Source organism: Eurosta solidaginis, chromosome 3 (assembly GCF_040869045.1).
Source record: "Eurosta solidaginis isolate ZX-2024a chromosome 3, ASM4086904v1, whole genome shotgun sequence".
In the NCBI taxonomy this organism is placed as follows: domain Eukaryota; kingdom Metazoa; phylum Arthropoda; class Insecta; order Diptera; family Tephritidae; genus Eurosta; species Eurosta solidaginis.
Window position 1 is genome coordinate 238,264,310 of NC_090321.1, and position 27,006 is coordinate 238,291,315.

A 27,006-nucleotide genomic window follows, 5' to 3' on the forward strand; every position below is an offset into this window, starting at 1 on the left:
GGCATTTTCAAAAAAAATTTTATAAGAATCTTTTCCGCGTTTAACGGATTTAATTATTTAAATAACTCATTTTATTAATCATATAATTGTGAGCTTTTAAAATCAATTATGAAAATACGAAAAATATAGTGTGGGTATAAAAACACCTGGCTGAGTTAAGGAATCAATAAGTATCTCTTGGTCACACCATTCACTACACCCCACTTTCTTTTGAATAACCTTTCACACTTTACAGCATAACAGTGGCGGGTGTTAAACTTTTAAAAGGGGTTCGGGATTGAATACTTCGGTAAAATGTTTAAAATAGCAAATATTTTAAAATTCAATTCAATACTGAAATTGGACAACATAAATAAAAATAGGGTTTTCCTTACCATCGTTTGAGGCAACTCTAAATGGCCGCTTAACGCAAACATTTTTTCCTCAGATAAAAGCCATATCTCCCGCTTCAGCAACATATCGATCGAACCCGCTTCAAAAGTCAGGTATAGTGCGCTCTTCTTTGCTTTTCGGTAGTAGAGTTTGATCTGAAATCAGTATTCTTAACAATACCTTCGTCTATAAGTTTAATTTTTTCCAGTTTATTTCAGGTCTCAAGGATCACTTTTACTTTCCCTGCTTAAAGCATATTATGATTAATGTCCTTACTACTTCTCTTCCTAAGGCGCACGAAAAAACTGCTTTCTTTTTTCTGCTTTGTTTGTTGATAATTTAGTTTAATGTTCTGTAAATTAAATTGAATTTTGTACCCATATTTGGTGAAATTTTCTGTTAAAACATTTTATTCTTGTATCTTATTGTAATGCAAGTGGGTACACAATATTTTTGGTTTTTTTGTTCGGTGCAAAGATTAACAAACTTTTTGGTGTTCCAACTCTAAAGCAAGCAACATATAGCTGGCCATGGGAAAAGCATGGACTTTCTTAATTTAATCCTGCAACAGTAAGCGATTTTACTTTTGCTTTGTTGATTATAATTGCAAAACCAAAGCGTACAGAAAATTGTAAGAGCTCAAATCTGAATGGCAAATATGTAGGAATCATTGGGACCCGTGGTATGAGCACATCTTCACATTTGCTTTTACCGCTGATGATTGTTGCTTCGATTACATTCGGCATTAATTTCTTAACGCAAAGTCTGGTTCCATTACACAATTTTGAAGGGTCTGAATTCCGAAGAAGCATGATTGGTGAGCCAATTTTCAAAGTTAATATATACGCAGGCATTCCAGTGGTTCTAAATATAAGAAGAAATTCAATTGGATAACTCACAATTTGATCTTCATCTGTAACTATGTCGACCGATTTATATTTCGTCACTTCACCAGGAATTTGGTTTTGAATGCGATCATTTATTTCGTTAATATGATCATTTTTTGGAGCTAAGATTGCTCGTTCGCATAGCAAAAAAAACAAAAAAACAAAAATTTTAATTTTAAATTCTTAATTCTGAAATATGAAAAACCTTCGCCTTGATCGAATGATCCTATAGCCAAAATTTGGTGATGATTGTCGTGTGGGAAATACGTTTCCATAGGGAACACACACACAGAGTTTGGTTTGTATATAAGATGTAGATAGACTAAAGTAACAAATATTTTTAACGGCAGCAAATACTAAACGTCCAAAAGGAATAACAGCCACACTCAACAATGCAGTCAAACTTTAGGTATTAAAATAACCTAGGTTTGTACGGCAGCCATAGCTCTGAAAAATCCCATTTGTAGGGAAGGTGCCACGCCCCTTTTTTCCTAATTCTACATTTTCTTGGTGGTGTTAGGGATTGACCTCATATAACTCCTTACTAAATTTCAATGTTCTGGCATGTATACCTTCAGAGTTATGCAGTACCAAATATTCCATTTGTATGGAACGCCCCTTTTATATATCTAATTTATTTTTAGCCTAAAACCTTCGTGTTGATTGAAGGAACCTATAGCCAGAATTTGGTGATGATTGTGGTGTGCGAACACACACACAGAATTTGATTTATATATATAGTTTCATAAGGGGAAATAATTCCAAATGGATGCCTCTTCTCCAAAAATTCTGTTTACTGAGTGTCTTTCTTCGGGAAAATGAGGAAAACGCAATATAACATGTTCTGCGTTTTCCAACTCAATGGCACAATGTAGGCAGAGAAAATGCTCCTCTATTTTCCGCTTATGTAGATACTCCTTAAAACCACCTGCCCGCTCAAAATCTGCATGTGGTGGTAGTTTTGTTCGATGCGCTTCCACTCGAACCATTCTGCTATATTCCACTTAAATATTGTTCGGAAGCTTGCTGTTTTCTTGCCATCTTCAGATGGTCAGCCGATTCTACTGCCACACATATGGGTCATTTTATTTGACACGAGCTTTACTCTGATTTTCGATATGAACATGCTATTCGTATAGCAATAAAACGGTAGGCTGCTATTATAACTTTTTGGTGAATCATTTCAGATCCGTGCCATACTGTTGCTGCGTATATTATTATCGAGCTGGTTAGGTTGGATAATAGCCGAAGGGTAGCTTTTCCTGGGCCGTTTGTTTCGTCGACCACGGCTCCCCGGAGAGCTTTTGATGCTACCGAGCACTGTGGTACGGCTCTCTTTCTACCTTCGTCTTATGTCTTTTTCTAATACTGTTTCTTAAGCGGTCGCGTTAAAATCTGTCGCCTCTTTATCGTTCTCACTGATCCTTCATCTCATTTGCTTTTCCTTGTAGAACTATCTTCTTACCTGGTTTGTGATCTTATTTTCCCCGCATTATGAAATTTTAAATCATTATTCATAATTGAGTGATTAAACTCCATCGTGCGACCCCCTGCCGACAAGGCGCGCTCATCGGTATACTAATTAATATGGGAGACTAGAATCATCATCCACACCATCTTCGATTTTTGATGTGGCAAGAGTCTTCTTAGTATCTAGAGGGTTATTCTGGCTATAAGTCATCTAGATAAACAGCCCTATAATAGCTAAGATTTGGTGTTTGATTTTCCGCAGCTCTGCCTGGTAACATAACTTGGTCGTTATGGTGTTGGCTGAGCCCTCTCCTAGCGACATTATATTGTATATAATTGAACCCTAAGAACCCCTCCTCGTAAAACTGACATTACATTATATAAAAGTACACACATTTTCTTGGCAAGCCGCAAAGCAGCTTAAACATTTCGCGTCTTATCAACTTAAAACGTTAACGCGGTCATCATTGTCATTCACAGAGATGTTAATATTACCACGCACGTTGCCCTCACAAAAGATGCCATCATCAGCTGCACTTAATACCCGCTCATTTTTCGAACTTCATTGGACTTGCTGGAAATTTCTCGGTATTATCACACCCACCTCAAGTTATTATTATCTAGCATATTCGGTAATGCTGCAACTGCTTGTCACAGTTTGGTATCCATTGCATCTTTCCTTGGCACTTTTTACCAGCTCGACAACATCAGCGAATATGCAAAGCCTTGGAGTTTTTGTGATCGAGTTGGCTTGTAGTATGAAATTCATCATTTATGCTTACAAATTGTCGCGTATACGTGAGTTGGAGTCCATTTTAGCCGAATTGGATGCACGTTTACATAGTCCGCGTGAACATATTTACTTGGTACAGTTACGCAAGGATATGCACCAAATTACCATTATAATTTCGAGCACCTATGCGATTGTCGCTGTGACGGCAGAGTTGATGTTTATTTTTCGCAATGATCATAATTTATTATATCCGGCATGGTTTCCATTCGATTGGCGGGCTACGGAAGTGGCATATTATTTAGCGCATTTATATCAAATTATTGGCTTCGCTTATCAAGTACTGCAAAATTTCGTAAACGATTTCTTTCCGGCTACAGCATTGGCGCTTCTGTCGGCGCATATCAAATTGTTGGGTATTAGAGTTTCGGAAATTGGTTATGCAAAGAAGAGTTTGAATGAGAATGAGAAAGAGTTGGTGCTTTGCATTGAAGATCAGGAAAAACTTTATAAGTAAGTATTTGAAAAGCAAAATTTAAGAGGTGTGAATTGGTTTAGATAGAGAAAGATGCTTTAACCAAACTCAAAAAGAAAAAAATAATAATTACATCACTAATATGAAGCAAAAATTTTCCAAAAAATTTCCCTTAATTGAGAAAATTTTGTTTGGATTGGTGAAACACTTTTTTTGTATTAAACAATGCGATGGTTGTACATGGATATCATTGAATGCACGGCCGCTTTTAGAAGGCCACCTCTGCCTAGAAGACGCTGCAATGATTGGACAGCCCAATTTAAGATTAACGCCAAGCTCAGACTCGCGTCCTATATTAATTCTCCACTCTACTCATCCCTTGAGGGAATATAAGTGGTGAATGTGGCAAAAGGCGCATGACCTGGCGCACACAAGTTCATTTTACCAATGATGAAGTCGAAGCCGGTCAGAATGCCGGACTGTCCGTTATTTACAAGCTTATACCATGCGTCGAAAAGCCAAATTGTGGCTCGTGGTGATTTTTCTCTAGATGTTAACCGGGCACAGATTCATCAATGTTCTAAGTGTATTAATTTGACGAAGGAGCCTGTTTATTTCAACAATTGTCAAACGTTGCACAGCTTCCAACCTTTTGACCATAAGTCTTAACTACTCCCCATAAAGAGATTAGGCTTAACCACCATATCATGCAGCTATGTATTGTACTACCCCTGGTGAGAGATTCTAGCATTTCCCAATTGCCATAAGCTATCGGTGCAAGTTAAACGCAGCCTTGCTTGCTCTGTTCTCTACACAAAACTTCAATGAATGCTTGCTTTCGAGAATAACCACCACAGGACCATTGACGTAACCCTTTCAGAGAACGACAGCAGTACTGTCCAATAAATAGTGTTATAAACTCAGAAATCCTGATCCGTAGAGTAAGCCAAACGAGTTTCGATTTTTTAGGGTTGACAGCTAGCCTGTATGTCTCGTACCACGTAAAACGTTCCTCAGTGAATTCAAAGCTTATACTTGGCAGGAATTTCCAGGTCTTCGGCATAAGCCACTACTTTGCAGCCCTTGCTCTCATGGTTGTGAAGCATATAATTCAATACCACGACTTAAAGCAGGGGAGAAAGAAACGAATTCTGAAAACGAATTTTTTGAAAGTAACATTTAGGGAATATAAAAAGCTAATTGAAATCTTCCTGAAGAGTTCGGCTCTCGTTCTATAAAACTCTAAGGTAAAACTATTATTTTTATTTTCACCAAGAATTTTTACTTTATCTTCTTACATCCTCTCGTGTTCCCTCTCTTGTTTGATTTCTGTATTCAACGAGAGACGAACTCTTCTGGAAGATTTCAAGAGTTTAATTTTCACTATGACAGCGGAAATTTTCTGACTTGTTTAAAATATTTTTGGTCTTAATAAACTCTCTTTGATTTTTTTAATGAACGGTGTTGCCTCGCAGTGCAGATCTACCTGTGCTTCTGTTTAGAGCCAGCAAAATACATATACGGTCCCAAAAGTTTATAAGAAAATATTTAAAATAAGCACAACAAAATTTAAGATCAGAAGGTACGATCCCGAAATCATTGTTTCACTCAAGCAGACTCCGCGGCTCCATCAAAATACAACACTTCGTTGTACATCTTAGACTTCGTCATAGGAAACTCGTGAGGTAATCAGAAGCATAAATAAGGTCTATGTGAGGTACTTGTGATATACCGAAGCATGAATTCGTTCCACTTAATTTAGTTGGCCTATCATCCGAAGTGGTAATAAAGGTTTCATGAAATGCTATTGGCTGATTTAGATTTCATTAGAACAATTAGATTATTGGTCGGTCAACCATTATTTATTTGGCCTTTATTTTTTGTACTGCTTTACTGTAGTACGGTCTTCCGTGCAGGTGACGTTACACACTATTGTAATACAATGTTACACATTTCACCAGTTTTGAGTGGCATAAAGCCCAAAATGCATTAACACTTCCATCAATTATCTTATTTTGATATAGATTTTAACACTGAGTTATACTATCCGTTATCAAACACTCTGATCTGCAGTTTTTTAGTTGGCGTAGCATAGTATGTCCGTTATCTTCAAAGGTCAAAAGTCTACCATGCAACCAAAGATGCATTTGTTCAATAATTGTTGTCCGTGCTTAGCGATAGCAGGGCAGCCACGGAGAACGTCTACGACATTTTCTATTTGTTCACTTGTTGGAGACCTTCGCACAGCTACTTCATTCAGGATATGCTCAAAATAATTTACTATCCTAGAGTCAATATTCTTATCTTGTTGTCGTTGTGTTAACGGTGCTTCGCCCCATTCAATGCGCACGACTACTCACAAATCACAGTCCTCTTAGGAGAGTCCAAGTTAAATGGCTGTTTCAACAGGGGCGGAATAGGAAGATTGGGGTTAGAGGCGTAGGTTCCACATTACAATTAAAAAGATGGTAGAAGTAGGAGTAGGTTGTTATGGAAAATTCATTTTGAGAGTAACTATTTATTCGGCATTTATTTTTTTTTTTGTTTTTTTTTTTTTTTTTTTTTTTTTGAGAAAATGCAAATTATCAAGCGCTTGTTAAAAACCAAACGTCAGCTGTCGTAACACAATGCCGGAAAACTTTCAGCGATTCATTTAGCCCATATTAAACCGATCTGAGAGGGTGGCTAAAACTAGCAGTTACAAACATATGTACTCTCATCCCGATCGCTTTCGTCTCATGCCTGTTAATCCAACATTGGGATGAAGATTTCAGGGGTTTATGTAAATTATTGCACTAATCAATGGTAGAATGTGTAGTATACTGGGCCCATTTCTGCTGAGAATAATAGAGTGGAATCACCGTAATATTTTTAACTGACTTTGCATTTTTGCTTGAGCTAAATAGAAATTGGTCCTATAGAATACGTACTTTATTTATCTTCATGTTATCTCAGAGGCCTTCCTATCAGGGTGGCCCCCATTTTACCTAACCTAACCTAGCTCAAGCTTTGAGTTCCTTGTTAAATCCTTCCTCAAACTCTTGTTGAGTATATAAGATTACCATAAATATATATTGGAATGATTTTCCGTCATCTTGTCAAATTTGGTTTCGAGACAAACCGGTTTCGATGTTTTGCCATTAGCAGTGTCGATTTTCATTCTGATCTATTGTTTTCGGTTGTCCTGTATTTATAGTTCGTAGGTGCATGAGCAGGTATTGCCAAATTGGATGTTTGTGCATATGCATGTGTATGTGCTCTGTGCTCATTCAGTACCGAGAATGGTTTTTATACTCAGCGTGCTTTGCACACAAAGTATATTAACATTGATTGGATAACGGTTGGTTGTACAGGTATAAAGGAATCGAGATATGTATAGACTTCCATATATCAAAATCATGAGGTTAAAGACCACGCCCAATTTTATATAAAAGATTTTTAAAAGGGTCGTAGATGAAAATAATAAGCTATATCTTAGCGAAAAAGAGCTTTGTGTCAACAGAATTTTACTTTCTAAATTGAATTATAACGTTAAAATGGAAAACACTAAAAGTTTTGAAAATGGGTGTGGCACCACCCCTTTCATGACTAAGCAATTTTCTATGTTTCGAGAGCCATAAATCAAAGAAAAATTAACACATGGTAATGAAATTGTATACACACATTTTCCTTATAGTAGAAAATATTTCTAGTAAAAATGGACGGGATCGGTTAAAGACCACGCAAAATTAGATATAAAACAAGTTTAAAAGGGTCGTAGACTAGAATAATAAGTTATAACTTAGCTAGAAATAGTTTTGAATCAATGATATTTCACTTATCAAGTTTTATTGTAAGAGAAAATGGGGAGAAATTTTTTTTAAAAGAGCGGTGCCACGTGTTATGTAGATTTTAATTTTAATTTTTAATTTATCTGAAATGAAATGTACAATTGAAGCTCACGCTGAGTATATAATGTTCGGTTACACCCGAACTTAAACACCTTTACTTGTTACTGATCGATTTGTGTGGCTGACTGATGCAAGTAGTTATAGTAGCTTGATTAGCATATAGGGCAGGGGTCTGCATTCCAAAGCATAATTGAACTTTCAAAGTACGCGAAAATCACTTTCAATTTCATGATATAAACACACATTTCAATAATTATATTGAAAGATTTATTCGGTCCATTCAAAACTGAATTGGACTTCAGGCCTAAAGCCTGAGCAGTGAGGATAAAGTAACAGTGGATGACACAAGTACAACGGCTATAACACAAATTCATCTTATAAGTTTGAGTTATGATATTGACATTTATCCGTACCTCTAAATATTAAAATGACAGCAACTATTGAATTATAGTTCGTTATATCTCTGTTGAGCCGAATGAAGAGAATTTTTTTTAATTTTTTTCTAAACTATGGTGGCAGTTTATTAAAAAATGGTTTCCAAATTTTAGCCGGCAGTGCTAGTACACCTTTTTAAGTTTAAATTCTGAAATTTGTAATTCATAATCAGAAAATTACAATAAACATTCAGAAAGATCCAATTCATATTCAATACGGTGCAACTTATACATATTCAGAATACGATTTCATATTCAAAAGTTTACAATTCAGTAATTTTCAATCGTACTCAGAATTTCACTTCACATTCAGAAAATTATATTTAATATTCATAAAATTACAAAAACTGTTCAGAAATTTCGTATTAAGAAAATTTCAATATTCAAGTGGTCGAAGTGATGTGATAATAGTGTGCTTCGCCTACCACGCTGAAGGTTCTATAAACAAGTAAGGAAGGCTAAGTTCGGGTATAACAGAACACTACATACTCAGCTGCCAAATTACAGCTTGCACAACTTTTAAATTACCTTCTTTTAAAAGTGGGCGGTGCCACACCCATTGTCCAAAATTTTACTAATTTTTTATTTTGCGTCATAAGGTCAACCCACCTACCAAGTTTCATCGCTTTATCCGTCTTTGGTAATGAATTATCGCACTTTTACGGTTTTTCGAAATATTCGATATCGAAAAAGTGGGCTTGGTTATAGTCCGTTTTCATTTTAAATAGCGATCTGAGATGAGTACCCAGGAACTTACATGCAAAATTTCGTTAAGATACCTCCAAACTTACTCAAGTTATCGTATTTAAGGGTAGACGAACGGACGGACGGACATGGCTAAATAAATTTCTTTTTTCGCCCAGATCATTTTGATATATACGTAGAAGTCTATATCTATCTCGATTGTTTTATGCCATTACGGGGTACAGTTATGCGAACAAAATCAGCTAAGTATAACAAGAAATGCCTTATAAGAACATAAGAAATTTTGTTGCTAGTGTACTGCGCCTGCGACCATATTCTCTAATTTTGAGTCCATTGTCCATAACCTTCTCCGTCTCCATCTCTCTTTCCTCCTCCTTCTCCCTTAGCCTTCTATTCTCACACTCCATGCTTAATACGGCGAAATATTAGAGACTCCTTTACTTTAAATCCCACTGTTTGCCTCGGTGGTATGACATGCCCTTCAACATTACTTAGGACCTGCATCCATTTCTACGTACTCAATGTCTAATAGTCTATTGAATGTAAGCTATACTAATACTACTACTAACTAATATAAAAATACTTTTTAAATATGTTCTGAATATCCATTAAAATTTTCTGAACATTAATTGTAAGTTTCTGAATATGAAATGGAAACTAAGTATTACTTGTAACTTTCTGAATATCAATTGAAATTTTCGTGATAACAATTGTAACTTTCTGAATACAAATTGGAGTCCTGAATATGGCTAAAATTTAACACGATAACTTGAGTAATTGAAATTTAACGTGTGGACTGATATTGAGTTTCTTGATAAAAATTTGAAAAAATTGTTTAAAATGGGCGTGGCACTGCCCGCGTGTGATAAAATAAATTTTACAAATATTATTAATCATAAATCAAAAATCGTTAAACCTATCGTAACAAAATTCGGCGGAGAGGTTGCCTTTACTTTAAGGAATGCTTTGAAGAAAAACTAATGAAATCGATTAAGGATCACGCCCACGATTATATAAAAGATTTTTAAAAGGGTCGTGGACTAACAAAATAAGCTATATCTTTGCAAAAAAGAACTTTATATCAAGGGTTTTTGCATTTCCCAAGTGGGTTTGTAACAATAAATAGGAACAACTTTAAATTTTTGGAAAATGGGCGTGGCACCGCTGCTTTTATTAACAATCAATTTTCTATGTTTCGAGAGCCATAACTCGAAGAAGAATTAATTTAGAATAGAACCATATATATATGTATTATTGTGCAGCCTTTTAACACTATTAAGCACACAAAACAAACAACAACAGCATTTCAAGTGTACAGCTGGGTATGGAATGTTCGGTTTCACCCGAACTTAGATTTCTTTACTTGTTATTATTTAATATTTTCTACTTTCAGAATGCTCAACACCATTCAAGATATCATATCACTACCAATGTTTCTACAATTTACAGTTACAGCATTTAATATATGCATCTCAATGGCAGCCTTACTCTTCTTTGTCGACGCACTATTCGATCGTTTATATTATTTTGCATATTTCATTTCGATGCCATTGGAAATATTTCCCACCTGTTACTATGGTACCGCTTTTCAATCAAATTTGGATAACTTACACATCGCTATGTACTCATGCAATTGGGTTGATCAGACACAAAAATTTCGTAAACATATGATACTCTTTTGTGAACGTTCACTTAAGCAACATAGAGTGATTGCGGGTGGTATTGTACCCATACATTTGGATACGTTCGTGTCGACCTGTAAAGGAGCTTACTCATTGTTGGCCGTTATAACGAAGATGAATGAATGAATAAATGGACGTAAGAGAGATGAAAACATTTGCAAGAACCTATAAGTATATGAAGTTGAATGTTGGTGAAATATACGAATGTATGCGTATGCGTATATTTTTAATAGTGATTACTCTTTTTGACACCATTCAAACGTAGTGGTACTTTGGCATATATACTTCGAAAAAAATAAACTTGCTTTAGTAGTTTATATTATATATCTGTAAAAAAAAAATATATGCGATGCATTCACATCCCAAATAATTTGCAGTCATTGAATGCGAATGGAAAGGGAAAAAAGGAACTGAAAGCTAGATTTTGATAGCTGTTTTCTGAGGGTAATAAGGATGTAATTAAGATTGATACGGGTTAACATGCGTGGAAAAATATATATTGGTTGTTGGAACGTTTCATTTAAGGAGAGGTAAGAGCTTATCTTTGCATTTTATAGTAAAATAATTTCTGCACGTGGGCTTTACACCACATTTCAAAAAAATATACAAAATAAATGAAACAAAACTTAAACTTCTTTGAATGGTTGTGTGTTTTCGAATTAAGGTATTGCTGAAAACCCTAAAATATTCGAATTGTTTTGTCATATTATTTTTGGTATAAATAAAACGATTTTTCGATGAGGTAACTCTCGATAGGGCGCCTAAGTGTAGGGGTAGCGTACTCTACTTACCATAACGAAGATTCTGGGTTCAACTCCCGGGCAAAGCAACATAAAAAGTTTAGGAACAAGCCTTTTCAATTAGAAAAAAGTTTTTCTGGGTGGCGTTGCCCTTCGGCAGTGATTTGGCAATTACTCTGAGTGCATTTCTGCCACTAAATACTTCTCAGTGAAAACTCATCTGCGGATTTGGAAAAAATGTAGATTCCATCTCACCAGCTTGCAGGAAAAATTCAGAAAGAAGCACGACGCAAATTGGAAGCAAAGTTCAACTTTAATTCTGTTCGGAGGTATATCGCAACTAATAATTATTTATCTTATAAGACATGTGGTTATAAGATTAACTTTTCCTACAGCTAATGAATGTCCTTAAGCTTTGTTCATGGGAATAGGAAATCGGAGGCGTTTAAAATGGAAAGACACATTTATAGGTATCAATGGAATTCTTGGTTTTAAACTATGCTGTTTTCAAAATTTATCCGTAAAATTAATTAACTAGATGCAATTAGCAGGTTGCATTGCGATAAATTCCCCTATGGGGCTCCGGATGTGTATGGGATAGTCGTATGGTGACCAGCCTTGAGCATGGCGTCAAACCTAAACTTGTTGGGTAAAGTCCACAGATCCAGCATGATCAGCATAAGCGGTGTTCTAAGAACAACGCCTAGCGAAGCTCTTCAGGTCATTCTTGGCATCCTTCCATTGGATCTAGCTGCTTATCGAGCGGCGGCAACGTCAAGATTGTTGAAAACCACTGAGAGACAATGTCCGCAAAAACACCAATGCCATATTTCTGAAGTTTCAGAGCTTTCTCAATATTCATGACCGCTCTACACAATGTAGTATCATCTGACTTACCCTTGATGTTGGCGAATTGTGCTGGAGAAGAACAGACCAGTTAAAGTGCTTAATAGTACACAGAAGTTTTAGTAAGTAAAATTATATATTTTGTATCTTAAGGAGTAAATAAAAACAAAAAATTTTATAAACTGTATACCTGTAATATTTCCATAATAGCTGTAATTGCTTTTGTACTATTTAACTTGTATTTATTAATTCGTTCCTTGCTGTTTATCCGACTAATGTATGCATGATTTAAATTACTTATACACTAATTAGTAACGTAACCAATTACGGTATCTGCAAGTCAAATGACCTGAAATGTAAGAAAATACCATTAAACAGGAAGGTTTAACAACGATATAAAAACAAATAGATGAAACTGAAAGGGCCCAGGTACCTGTATATATTGTATGTGTGGTAATCCTAATTGATGTGTCGAATACACAAACTCGAATTTGATTCAAATTTTTCCTACTTTCTCTTTAATTAATCATTGAAGAAGTTTTGAAATTTTATCACTTAAAGGTACACATTTGTTTAATATGCATCCTGTTAAATATGAAATGTAGGTTGTGTTATATAATGTTTAATTAACATTTTTTTAAAGTTACGAGCAGGACTTAGCAATCAGCCGTTACCAATAACTTGTCGGTACCGGTCGGTACCGGATCAGATGTAATTAATTCTCCTTTATTTGGGCGGCTATAGCTAACTCTTAAACGATTTTCTTCCGAAGAATTTCTTAAAAGTTTAAATGGAAGACTCTGGACTTCCGATGCTTAGATTAGCGTGCTCTTACCTCACCGAACATCCTGGGTTCAAGACCTCAACAAAGCTACAGCAGAGATGTAGAACCAAGTTTTTTTTAAATATGAAAAATCTTTTATAAACGGGGTCGCCCTCGGCAGTGCTTTGGCAAGCACTCCGAGTGTATTTCTGCTTCTCAGTGAAAGCTAATCTGCCCTGCAAATGTCGTTCTGAGTCGGCAAAGAACATGTAGGTTCCTTCCCGCCAATTTGGAGGAAAAATTAAAAGGACCACGAAGCAAATTAGAAGAAAAACTCAGACTAAAATCTCTACGGAGGTCATCACGCCTTGAATTTTTTTTATACTTAGATACAAGTATTTTTTGACAAAAAAATTTTCTAATTTCCTATTCTATATTAAAAATTTAAAATATTGGATTAAATTTTAAAAAATTCTAAAATCCGTAAGAATTCCCATACGAGTAGAAAGAGGACTTGTCCAACAATACCCATAGTCTTGCAAAGAGAAATCTGTCCTACCGTATCCGCAGGGGTACATAGAGGGCGTGTCGAACAGTACCCAAACGGATACAAAGAGGAAGTGTCGAACAGTACAAAAAGGATCTGTCAGACAGTACCCGTAGAGGTATAAAGAGGACCAGTCCGACACTATACGTTCAGGAATAAACAGGTTCAATTGGTCATAGGACATGCTCAAACAAAAGGGATCGCTCCAACCCATATAGAGTGATCAGAACTTGCTATAGTCGCATATTCCTTTGCGACTTATCCCGGATTCATCCTAAACTAATCGCATTGTTTGCAGGGACGTATTAGAATGTGAAAATAGCTCTAACAACAATACAGCTAATTAAGAAGCAAACGTACCTGCAAATTAGATAATATTAGCAATAACAAAATCATCATCAAGGTAACAACAACATACAAATAAGTATGTAAAAAACTAGCCTTGCTTTAGAATGCGTCAATTATGTTACGTATACGCACTGTCGACCCACATTCATTCATATCAGAAGCACGTACAAACAGCAGCAAGTCAAGTCAAACAAATAAAGGCAACAAATTAATGGCGAGTGAAAAAGTGTAGGAAAGGGGAACATTGACAGCAAAGGTCAGATAAATGAAAGGTGAGATAAAGATGCTGAGCCAATTAAAGGTCAGTTGGAATAAGCCATTATGTTTATACATATAATACGTACGTATGTATGTACAGATAAAAATTGACTGCAAAGAAGAGTGGAACTGGGCCTGGGCCAGGAAGATTATTGCTGCCAAGAAGAGCAGCAACAACAACCCCACCCCTTCCTCTTCTGCCACCAAACAAACTTCTGACCCGAAGATGCCGGCCCTTAAGAGGCAAAGGTCTATGGAAAATGCCTCGAGCGATCCCAAAAGGCACCGGCCTTCGGCCTCTACTCCCCCTGCCCTGACCAAAACCTTCAGCGAGGCGGCTAAGGCCAACTTTACGCTGGCGGTTTTGAACCGCGGTCACCCGGACGGGAACATGACCCCGGATAACTGGAAGGATGTCCTTAACGGCCTTCTCAAGATCTTTAAGGACATCATGACCAAGCATCCGGGGCCGGCTCCCACTATCCGTGATGCCGGCTGGTACCAGGGTAGGGTCAAGCTTGTTTCCTGCGCCGATGAGCGCTCGTGCAAGCTCTACAAACTCGCCATAGCTTCGCTGGGACAGCTGTGGCCTGGGGCCAGGTTGGTTGCGGTCGGTTTGGAAGAAATTCCGAACAGACCGAGAGCCTGGGCCTGGGTCCCAGACGGCATAGCGGATCCTGGCGAGATCCTTGATACCATCGCGGAGTCGAATCCGGGGCTACCTTCGAGCGATTGGAGGATAGTCCGGGTCGGCGAGACAAGGGCGAAGCAGCGTTATGTTGGTTTCATCATAAACGAGGCTTCTCTCCCTTGGCTTGACGAATGTGGTGGAGTATTAAGCTACGGCTTCTACTCCATCACGTTGAAAATTCGACGGGATGGTGCGAAGGAGGAAACACCGGACGAGGGTGAGCCTGTACCGCAAGGCGAGGGGTCAGACAGAAACACCCCGAGTGCATCTGCTGCCCATGGCACTGCGGAAGGGACCGCCACCGCTCCGGAGGATCTGGTGATCGGGGATACCGCCTCGAGCGAACCCGCAATCGCCACATTGAATCTCATGGACCCATGCAACACCTTGAGTGGACATGGGGCCGATATCGAACTGGCACACAGCACTCCGGATGCCGAGAGCGATTCACTCTCGGTATCTGAGTTTGCGGGCCAGTTCTTTACGGGCATGGACGAGCAGCTTTTGCTGGAATCCGACCCGTCGGATGCCGAATTCGACGATACTATCGTAGAGGAGGCATCCGACGATGCGGATCAGCAGAGGATGGACGTCGATGCCACAAACGAATCGTAACAGGCGCGCAGGTACTACAGATAAACCTGCACCATTCTAAGGCAGCCTCGGCTGCCCTAATATTACGCCTCAGCACTACGTATGAGGACGTCGTTCTAGTCCAGGAACCTTGGGTCGTTGGCAGCAAGGTCTGTGGACTCTTTTCTAAGGACTACCGGCTGGTGACACCGCCCGTGACAGGTAGAATCAGATCTTGTATTCTAGTAAAGAAAAATCTAGTATTTATTTTACTATCTCTTTTTAGCGACGAGGACTTTACCTGTATTAGCCTCGAGCTACAGGGGCAAACAATCTGGCTGATGTCCGCATATCTATCGCACGATCGCCCAACTTCTGTGCAGGACCGGCTCTGCAAAGCGGTACGGGAGGCCCACAGTAAAGGGTTCCCGATAATAATTGGGGCCGATGCCAATGCACATCACACTGCTTGGGGCTCTACCGACATTAACAGTAGGGGTGAGTCTCTTTTTGATTCTATTATAAGTAACAATCTATGTATATGCAACTCTGGAGACAAACCAACTTTCATCACCTCAAATAGGAAAGAGGTTCTAGATGTTACTCTAGTTTCTGGGGCATTCTCTGACCTTGTCAAAAATTGGAGAGTTTCCAACGAAAACTCCTACTCTGATCATATGTATATCATTTTCACTCTGCTCTTGCGTACACCGCCTAGGGTGGCTTACAGGAATAGGAGACGTACGGACTGGAACCTTTATAAAAAAGTCCTATCCTCTACTCTCCTAAAGAACGCTTCTCACGGTAGGCCGAGCCTACCGCTAACAACTGATGAAGCGCCTCCTTTAGACACAACATTTGCTTCTCTCGGTGAGCTAGACTCATCGTCAAAAATAGAAGAAGCAGTAGATCTTATCACCAAATCTTGTAACGCTGCCTTCACAGTAGCCTGCCCGGAGATTAAGGTGAGGGGAAAGAAGAAACCCTATTGGTGGAACCAAGAAATCTCCGAGCAGAGGAAAAACAGCAGAAAACTCTTTAACGAGGCTAAGCGCACCGGAATCTGGTCCCATTATAGGGACGCCTTAAAATCTTTTAATAAGTTAATCCAGAAGGCCAAAAGGGACTCCTGGAAGAACTTCACTAATGACATCGAAGAAGTCTCAGAGGCCAATCGCCTACGAAAGGTCCTCTCCAAAAACCCCATACCTCCAAGCTGCATTCGCACAACGAGTGGAGAATGGGCCACTTCTAGTACGGAAATTCTCGAAACCCTGATCAGCACTCACTTTCCGGGCTGCAGATCTCAACCATACATCTTAAACACGCAATCTAACCCAGGGCTATTTCAACCCCTGGACCACATTGTAAGTGAAAAAGGAGTTATCTGGGCAATCAAGTCCTTTAAACCCTTCAAATCTCCGGGAACGGATGGAATATTTCCCGCTGAATTGCAAGCTGCAAGCGATGTTATAAGCACGCTGCTATCTAAAATCTACAAGGCTTACCTCTACCTGGTCTATATCCCCACGGAATGGACCAAGGCAAAGGTAGTCTTCATACCCAAAGGAGGCAGGATATTGGGCAACAGTCCAAAGGATTTCTGACCAATAAGTCTGACCTCCTTCCTCTCAAAAGTTCTAGAACGATTGCTGGACGCCTACATTAGACGATCGGCAAATAAGGCACTCATCTCCAACAATCAACACGCCTACTCTAAGGGCAAATCCGTAGAGACAGCTCTACATGCTATCACTACTAAGATAGAGAAGGGTCTTGCCTTTAAAGAATTTACGCTGGGTATCTTTCTCGACATAGAAGGAGCCTTCAACAACGTTCTCCCAGCAGCGGTCACAAAATCTCTACGTTCTTTAGGGGTGGAAGAGCCTCTTATGAAGTTCGTCGAGCTCCTTCTAAACAAGAGAATCATTATCTCTGAGCTGGGCATCTCATCGTTAATAAGGTATACCAACAGAGGAACCCCCCAGGGGGGCGTTCTTTCTCCTCTACTATGGAACCTGACGGTGAACGCTCTGTTATCTATAGTACGGCCCACCGGATGCCAAGTCATTGCATATGTCGACGACATAGCCTTGACAGTTACCGGCAAACACCTTCCGGTGCTTGGCGAACTCCTGCAAAATGCTCTTAATCTATCAAACACATGGTCTATGAAATGCGGACTCAGCATCAGCAGTGAAAAAACTGAGATGGTGCTTTTTACCCGCAAACGCAGTATACCGGAATTTACCCTCCCATCCCTAAACGGGAAGGAAATCAAACTCTCTACCGAGGTTAAATATCTCGGAGTTATTCTAGACAGGAAGCTTGACTGGAAGCGAAATGTGGAGGAACGATCCAGGAAAGCCACAATGGCTCTCTACGCTTGTAAGTCGGCAATCGGAAAAAGGTGGGGTCTCCAGCCACGCATAGTCCATTGGATCCATACGGCAGTGGTGAGACCCATACTCTTCTACGCCGTCACCGTATGGTGGACGGCACTCGATATCGAATCTAACAGGAGTAAAGTAACGAGAGTGCAGAGGATGGCGGCAATGCTCACCAGCGGTGCCCTTCCCTCCACTCCCACCAAAGCTCTTGAAACCATATTATTCCTTCTCCCAACTGATCTATATGGCAGATACTGTGCCTCCTGCAACGCGGAGAGGCTCAACGCTATCGAACCCTGGAGGGATTGCAGGTTTGGTCACACCCGGATCCTGAAGCAAGTCCCTGAAACCTTCTTGAAATTGGATCATACAATATCGCCCCCTTGCTGGGACAACAAATTTTCCACAAGAATCCCAGAGAGGAACGAGTAGGCAAACGGCGTAGAGCCGGGATCACACGAAATCTCCGTTTTTACAGATGGCTCTAAGCTAAACAACAGAGTCGGCAGCGGGATATTCTCGGAGAAGCTCAATCTAAGCGAGAGCTTTCGCCTACCTGATCACTGCAGTGTTTTTCAGGCTGAACTCATAGCTATCTGGGAAGCAGCCCGCTATCTGGCTAACCTGCAGGTAACCAATTCTATTTCAATTTTCTCTGACAGCCAAGCTGCAATAAAATCCCTGCAATGCAGTAACACCTCGTCACTAGTGGCATTGAAGTGCAGAGAAACCCTCAACAAACTAGCTGAAAATTGCAACCTAAGCATAATATGGGTTCCTGGCCACTGTGACATCTCAGGAAACTGCGCTGCGGATGAGCTAGCTAGGGAAGGCACCAACTTGCAAACAACAACCTCCGCGGATTGGGCCAGCCCTCCTCTAAACACTTGCAAATACCACCTGCGATCTCTTTTCACGGATCACGCAAACGCCAGATGGGCGAGGGAACCTACATGTAGTATATCCAAGCAAATCTGGCCTAAGCTGGATGAAAAGAGATCGCGATCGGTGATATTATTAAACCGTATCTCTATAAGCCCACTAGTGGTCACTGTCTCATGGGCACTCACGGTGCCTATATGGGCCTGCAGACAAATGACTTCTGCCGCAGCTGTAGGGACGAGGAGGAGATAGAAAGCGTTGAGCACTATCTGTGCCACTGTCCCGCACTGTCAAAAACCAGGTACCAATGCCTCCACAGACACTCTTTTGGGTGCCTTGCGGAGCTTGAATCTATAAACCCAAACGATATCTTGCGTTTCATTAGGCAAACGCGCTGGTTTAGCCTCACTGGGGTCTAAACTCTCCTCTTCTTCGAAAGTAGGGTAATAGGAAATAGGGGCCCCCCGCGTGGTAGCACAACGGGCCACAACGGCCTACGTGAGTCTCCGCTCGGACAGCGGAGGCAGCCACTCTAACCTAACCTAACCTATGTCAGTTTTTGAGCAAGTGCCTAGGCTGAGCTAAGACGAAGTGCGCCTAATTATTTTGTTGGTAATTAAAAGTCCGAATCTTCTTACTTTTGAACTCACGCAAACAAATTTGCACAAATCATTAAGCAGGGGAACGCTTTATTTCTTATGTGTGACCCGGCCTATGAAAAGGTGGCTTATGACTCAAAAAAGAAATTGCGAGAAACAGCTTTTAAAGATAAACAATGCATTTCTTCATTTTCTTAGTAGTAGTAGTTTTTTTGAGTCATAAGCCACCTTTTCATAGGGCGGGTCACATATAGTGCTGAACTCAACTAAATTTGTGCAGTTTTATTTAAAAATATTTTCTCTCTTCGACTGCCCTCTATCTCTCTCTTTCTCTCTCTCTCTCTCTCTCTCTCTCTCTCTTAATCTATCTCTGCCCCTATCTCCTTTACATTATGAAGCAGGGATGATAAATGGATTTTTTCATTTTGTACCAAACGAATGTACCAAATCATCCAAAAATGTACCAAAGATCTTTGGATGTGTATTTGAACCAAACTAGAGCTATATTCTGTTTCTTTATCCATAAACTGTTTTTAGTCAGGAAACTTTCTAACACAAATTAAAGGTAGTATAACAGGGAAATATGATTTATGAAGAAATACTTTTCCAGTAAAAATAATAAAAGAAGTTTATCGATTGAAGCATACAATTGTACATATATAAAAACATTTCTTTATTGAGTACCAGCAAGGAACCTAAAATTAATGTTTAAAAAAAATAACAGCTGCAAAAACATTTTAGGTACAAAAGATTTAGATTCAGGTATACAAGTTGACAAATTGTCGCCCACATACATTAACAGTTCTTCTTCTTTGTGTTCTTTAAATGCCTCAGTTGACAAAAAGCTTTTTTTCGTATCTTTATTATGACAACTATTGTTGGTTGATTTCATCAAGTCTTTAGTTTTTATTAAATTCGAAACTCTGTTTATTTGAAGTCTATTTCCACACTTAGTTTTAATTAAATTTTGTATAGAAAATATCTTTTCTACGTCTGTGGATGAATGTGGAATCGACAATATGCCTCCTACTATTCTATAAATATTGGAAAATATTTGCGCATTTAATTTATTTTTAACTGACCTTAATTCTTCCCAAAAGCTGCATATATTTAAATTCTTGAATTTTTTAAGGCTCTCATGCTCTGCTAAAGCTCTAAATTCGGTATTAATTTTCTCTATTTTATCAAATGCAGATTTCGGAAACAAGTCCATAACTAAAGGCATAATACTATTTGTTTCACCGCTTAAAATACTTTCTGGTGAAAGCTTTGGAGCCCATAACAAAGTTGTATCATTCAAATTTACTTTCTTTAATAAAGTACTACAAAATTGTATATAAAATTGTTTAACACAGCTCATAAATATGTTTAGGTCATCTTTTTCGAACAGGTTGTTGATATAATAATATCCACATTAACACCGCAGTAAACTTCTCAGGGGTTAAGTGATCTTCGCCTGAATCAATATTTAACATCCAAATAGGACTGGAGTCTAAATAAATTTTTTTTGTATTTTAATTTGGTCTACTTATTACCAGACTGTATTACTATATTCACATTATTTATTTCATTTAAAATATAAAAAAGAAATGTAAAATATACTTTATAAATAGGACGTTAAAAAATTTCAGATATAAGATTTATATTTTGATTACTGCTTTTAATTTCAAGTACGTAAAAATTAAAATAATACTTGAGGGCATCCCATTGCTCAAGAATTCTATCTATGACTGATTTTCTAGAAAGCCACCTTCTGGAGCGTACTTTAGTATAACATGCATTTCTGTACCGAAATGTTCTTGAAAACTCTGAAAGTCTGCCCTACTAAGAGGGCTGTTACAAAAATGATAATTTACGTCTTTTAAAAATGTATCAATTTTGTTGGGAAATACATCACAAGCGACCACTGAGGCTAAATTTAAAATGTGACAAACACATCCATTAACATGCAAATTTGGAACAACTTGCTTCAGCCTTGCTTGCACTCCGCTTTTTGCTCCCATCATAACCGCAATTGTTCAAGTGGTATTGAATGGCCTTTCAAAGATTTAATAATGGCATTAGAAATACCCTCGGTGGTCCTATCGGTCAAAGGCATCAAATCAAAAATCTATCAATGCACTTTTTATCAAAAATTGTAATCGAAACTGCCAAACTTTTTGATATATATATATCAGTCGTTTCATTTATTCTTAGAGAGTAATAATTCTTCTGACAAAATGCAATTATGGATTTATAATTTTCTGGCCCTGTTATTTGAGTTATTATTTACTGCGCTTCTATTGATGCAAAATTTGTTCACAATTTTAAAATCAGTTATGCTATTTTTCATAAGCATATTTAAATTATCCATAATTGCAAATAGCAAATCGTGATCGGCAAAAAAACAACTTAACTATATATTTTCTTCGAAAAATTTAGATCTTTTTTGTACATTCAGAGCTGCTTTGCAAATGACCTGAAGTTTAGTGCTGTATTTTACAAAAATTTATCAAATATGTCAATGTAGTAGCAACGTACTTTCGGGAAGCGAAATGTACAAAAAAAAGTACAAATGTACCATGATTGTCATCACTGTTACGAAGGGCTTCTTCTTATGTCTGTTAATTCTTTTATACTCTTTTCACGCATATTCTTTACTATTTTTGTACTTTTTCGTGATCATTGACCATTACTCTTTCCCCTCTTCTTTCTGTTGTTGTTGCTGTGTTGAAAAAGACACTCCCCGAAAGTTTTAGGGTGTGTTATCGATGTCGATGGTCCTCTGTCGAATATATATCCGGGACGTTCCGGTAATAAGTCCCAATAAAATACAAGCCCGACCCTTGCCCCATGGAGCTGGAGGTCCACCGAGAGATGAGGTTGACATGGTTGCGGTACAATTCCCCTTGAATCATTTGGGTGTTTGGGTCGCCTCTTACTATAAGCATGCTTGTCGGGCGTATATTATAAACCCCTTTACCCGCTCGTCTTCCCTCTCTCCCTCCTTTCTCTACATCCCTTCCTTTCACTCCCCCAATACCTCCTCCTCCAATATTTTTTTCCTGCATGTTGGGGCAGTGTACTGCACTCAAGTGTCACAATAAAACCAGGATAATCCTCTTAGGCATAACGTCATGGCGAGGAAAGACGATTCAGTCACAACTACTTCACATGCGCATTTCTCTGCGTTCCCTCTCAGCATCAATCTCAATCGCATCATAACTATAAACGCCATTTTTATCACAGCTGTCCAACACTCTACGTGTCTGCCGTCTATACATTTATTTAAGTTATTCAAATTCGTCATGAAACGTTCCTCCCCAAAAACTATATGTACAGAGAATCTTTGATCTAGGAAACTAGGGTACTTAAGCATAACGTGTTATTCGTCTCCCAGTTTTGTAAATACTCCTTAAAAGCGCAGTGCCTACTCAATATCTATGTGGGGTGAAATTTAATTTCGCCATGCTTGCGCCCGTTCCATTCCACCTTATTTCAAACTACTGAGAAGGTCCAATCCTTCCCACCGTTCTTGCTACTTAACTATTGTTTCCGAACTTGCCCTTTTCAAGGGCAATTTCAGATGGTTTTCCCATCTCAAAATCATACATATAAGTGATTTCACTTCTCAACAGATCTATGAGGGTTCTCCAGGCTGAAGCAGAGATTGTGTAGTCGAACTGAGATAAAACAAGGATCGTGTCATCGAACACCTTCCCAGAAGCACTTGCTATTCGTATGGCCGTAAGTCGGTAGGCTGCTAGTAAATATTTTATCTGGGTTAGTATAGATCCGTGCCTCATTGGTGCTGCCCCTAGTTTTATTGATGTGTTTAATTTGGAGAACAACTGAATAGAAGTTCCACCTGAGCTACAGGTTTTGGCCATTATTCGCACCAAAGGCTCACCAAACTTAATGAACTTTTGCTCCAACCTCACTGTAGTGCTCCTTTAAAGTTCATTTTGAGCAAAGTTTTACTCACAAATATTTAAAGTAAGATTCTCAATTTTTTTTTATAATCTCTGATCGTTAAGACTAACTCGTCCACAGTTTACTTTTCGATCACTAACACCACTTCTGGCATATTTCTACCCAACTCCAATCTCATATCCATCACGTTTTTTCTTTATTTCTTCCTACGGCGTCATTACATACTGTTTGGGGAAGGTTCGGGTTTTTGCTACGTCACGTTATAACACACCGTCAGCTTTGACCCTGGAATAGATCTCTGAAGGACGCTGCCGTTGATGTTGTGGTTTCTTGGTCCCTCATCCATATCAAAGGGGAGTACCCTGTCGCTTAAGTAGCTACCAATTATTCTGCAGGTAGGGAGCTGTGCCAAAGTTTCGATACGCTGTCATTATCTGCAACCAGTTTTCAGTGTTAAAAGCATTTCCTATATCCACAGTAACAGTGCACAGAGATTCTATTTTGACGACCACACGTATTGCATTTATAATGGATATTTATTTTCGTATTCCAAACTTATTATTTGACAATCCGCGTGGGCTTTCCAGAGTCTCCTATAAGTGCTCACTAATATATGGTCGATAATCTTTCCTAGCGAATCCAACATACCAAGTGGTCTGTATGACGGTGGCTTGTTGGCCATCTTACTAGGTTTCAGCAAAAGGAGCATTCTTTCAATTTTCCATGAGCGGGGGGCAAGGAGAGGGAGTTTATAAGCACCGATGTTCTACACCTGCTTTAAGGGTTATATTTGGCCCTACATGGGGACCTGGGGTCTTAATATCGGACACTCCAAGTGTTGCATCCAGTACCTTCTGCTCTCTAGTTTGAAGGATTTCCATACCTTATTAAGTAATCTTGCGTCGGGAAAAAAGTTTCGACGATTCTTCTCATTACTATTAAAATGCATCTTATGACAATTCGTTTTCAGCTTTAAGCTAAATTGAAAAACTTGGTACAATTGTTTATCAAATTCTAAAAGCGACAACATTAAGATGCCTTTCATGTGTTTCAAAAACAAAATTAAATTGTTGACTGTCTTATAAATTCATTTTACTTCTGCTATCGTAGTCTGGCCAAACTTTGTCTGTGCTGAATTTTTGATGTGCATTTACATTTATGTATATATTAAACAGTGTAGGTCAAAGTTAATAAGTATACGTACGTCTATACTGACATTCTAAATAAAATATTGCACATACACATATACACAAGTAGTCAAACGAATTTATAAAAACTTACACATAATTCTGCTTTGGGGTTCATAGTTACTTAAAGTCCGCTAAATACATCCTATTACATAATAAAAGCAGGGTTTGCATTTCACGGTCGACCAGAAAAACAGTTTGGCTCATTAAGGATAACATCCAATTTCCAAGCACGAAAAGGAGTCTCTCAATGAGATATGCTTATTATTATTTTTTTTTGTTTTTTTTATACAACTGTGATTGGTTTTAATTTTCAAATATTATTCGCTATCATTGGGGTTGTTTCATATAATCTATTTTGCAACTAATATAGGTTTTGTGACTGGCGACTCTCGACTAGTCTTTTCAACATAATGAAAACTAAACAGCATTGAATTAATAGCTGTGACTCGTCGCTCTGCCGCTAGTAATAAATGCTGGACAATAACAGCAGGAAGGCAAGCATAAGAAAAAGAAAACAAGAAGTCAGACACATACTTACATATACATAGAAAGCAACAGTGAACATGAGACTCAGAGGTATGAAAGAAATAATTAAGCAACAATTCGAGAAGGCTGTTTCTGATAGAAATACGGAAACGACGCAATTGAAAATACAAAAGCAGCGTAAGCTAAGAAATAATCAATCAGTTATTTTTGAACACGCTATAAGTGACATACGGGAATACACTAAATTTTGAATATCTACTACCATATTTGTGCTGTGAAATAAATAGCATTTTATATACAAAAATCTTGCGTTTTATTTCAATTACAAAAGACGCAGAGTTATCGAAGATTTTTTAAAATTCATAACACTAAGTTAATATCAGATTTGCTTATCATCATCATAAATTGGCGGTTAACCGCCTAGACGATTTTAGCAGTTTTGTATTTAGCCACGCCAGTTATCCCTGTTTCGCGATAACTGACGTGCATCGCGAGTACCAAAGGAGGTCAACTCTTCTTCCACCTGCATCTCCAAACTAAGTGGAGGTCTTCCCCTTCCTCTGCTGAAAACTGCGGTTTCGACTGAGATACTTTCTTCGGCCATTCGTATAACATGACTTGCCCAGGGAAGCTTTTGGGTTTTTATTCGCTGCAATATCGTCGTATCTGCGTAAAGCTCATACAGCTCATTATAATACATCATTCAATACTTGCCGTCGGCATCACAGACAGGACCATAAATCTTCTAGAGGAATTTTCTCTCGAACACTCCAGGGGCGATCTCATCTTCTCTCAACACCGTTCATGATTCCAATCCATACAAGAGGACAGGTATGATGAGCGATTGTAGAAAGTGATTTTTGTTCATTAAGAGTATACTTTAAATTTCAACTGCAAACTCAGTCCAAAGTAGCACTTGTTGGCAAGATTCTCCGTTTGATTTCTAAGCTGACATTATCTTATATGTTAATGCTGGTTCCCCAATAGACCAAATACTTCACAGTTTTGAATTTTTATCCGTCAACAATGTCGTGGCTGCCAATATGCCAATGACCCAATTCTTTCTTGGATGATAGCACGTACTTCATTTTGCCCTCGTTTACCTCAAAACCGACTTTTTTTTGCATATTTATCAAATCCCAAGAAGACGGAACTCACAGCGCGTTTGTTAAGGCCAATTATATCAATGTCGTCAGAATACACCAATAATTGTACTATCACAGTTTAGTTTTGCTGCTTGAATTATCTTCTTCAGCATTATTTTGAAGCAATCACACGAAAAAGAGTCGCCTTGTCTGAAGCCTCGTTTAATTACGAATAGCTCGGAGAGGTCCTTTCTAATCCTCACGGAGCTGGTAGTGTTGCTCAACATCATTTGACAGAGCCTTATTAACTTTGCAGAGATCTTGTATTCAGACATAGCAGCATTCAAAAAACTTAATTTTGCGCTGCTAAAGGTTGCTTTGAAATCGACGAAAATATGATGGGTGTTGATTCTCTTATAGTTAGTCTTCTCTATGATCTGCTCGATCTGACCATATTTTGCATTGGAACTGATGCATGCTATTAATCAACTCTTCGCCTCCCTGCTCGTAGATTATTTCGTCAATACCTTGCGCTTTGTGATTTTTTAGCTGGATTGTTGCCATTCACACTTCGTCATATTCGGGCGCCGGTACAGGCTTTTCATCATCGGCGATTGCAGTATCGGGTTTGTCTTCTCCCTTACTAGCTAACAATTATGAGAAATTTTCTCTCCACAACTTAGGCTCAGAAATTTTACTCCTCAAAATTTAAACCCAGAATAATCATTCTGCGTCTCAATCGTATCTTTTTGTGGTCATGCATGACTATATCCTGAATAATTTTGTGATAATTTTCAAACTTTTTGGTGATAATTTTGGAATCCATTCCAAATTTTTTCGAAGTAATGTTGGGATAAATCCGGCACTATTTTGAGATAGTCTCGCGTATGTTTTAAGGTTTTCCGGGACTGTTTTTGGTACTTTTTTGATATCATTTTAGGAATATATTAGAGTAAATTTTGGGACTATTTGTACGACAATTTCGGAATCATTTTTGGAATATGAGTTTTGGAATAATTTTGGCAGTATTGGGAAAAATTCATTTGTGAAT

General features: G+C 38.4%; 1 protein-coding gene across 1 annotated transcript; it reads left to right on the top strand.

The window, feature by feature from the left end:
• The first annotated feature begins 3,211 nt into the window (after window positions 1-3,211).
• LOC137246111 (odorant receptor 59a-like) lies at window positions 3,212-10,771 on the top strand. The gene is made up of 2 exons (XM_067777205.1): window positions 3,212-3,972; window positions 10,357-10,771. The coding sequence occupies exons 1-2, from the start codon at window positions 3,212-3,214 to the stop codon at window positions 10,769-10,771; spliced, it is 1,176 nt and encodes a 391-aa protein (XP_067633306.1).
• The last annotated feature ends 16,235 nt before the right edge of the window (window positions 10,772-27,006 follow it).

Bases quoted from the DNA above. Each gene is read 5' to 3' on its own strand.
- LOC137246111 (XM_067777205.1), top strand. From the start codon at position 3,212: ATGTTAATATTACCACGCACGTTGCCCTCACAAAAGATGCCATCATCA. The intron at 3,973-10,356 runs GTAAGTATTTGA...TTCTACTTTCAG, and splicing joins GATCAGGAAAAACTTTATAA to AATGCTCAACACCATTCAAG.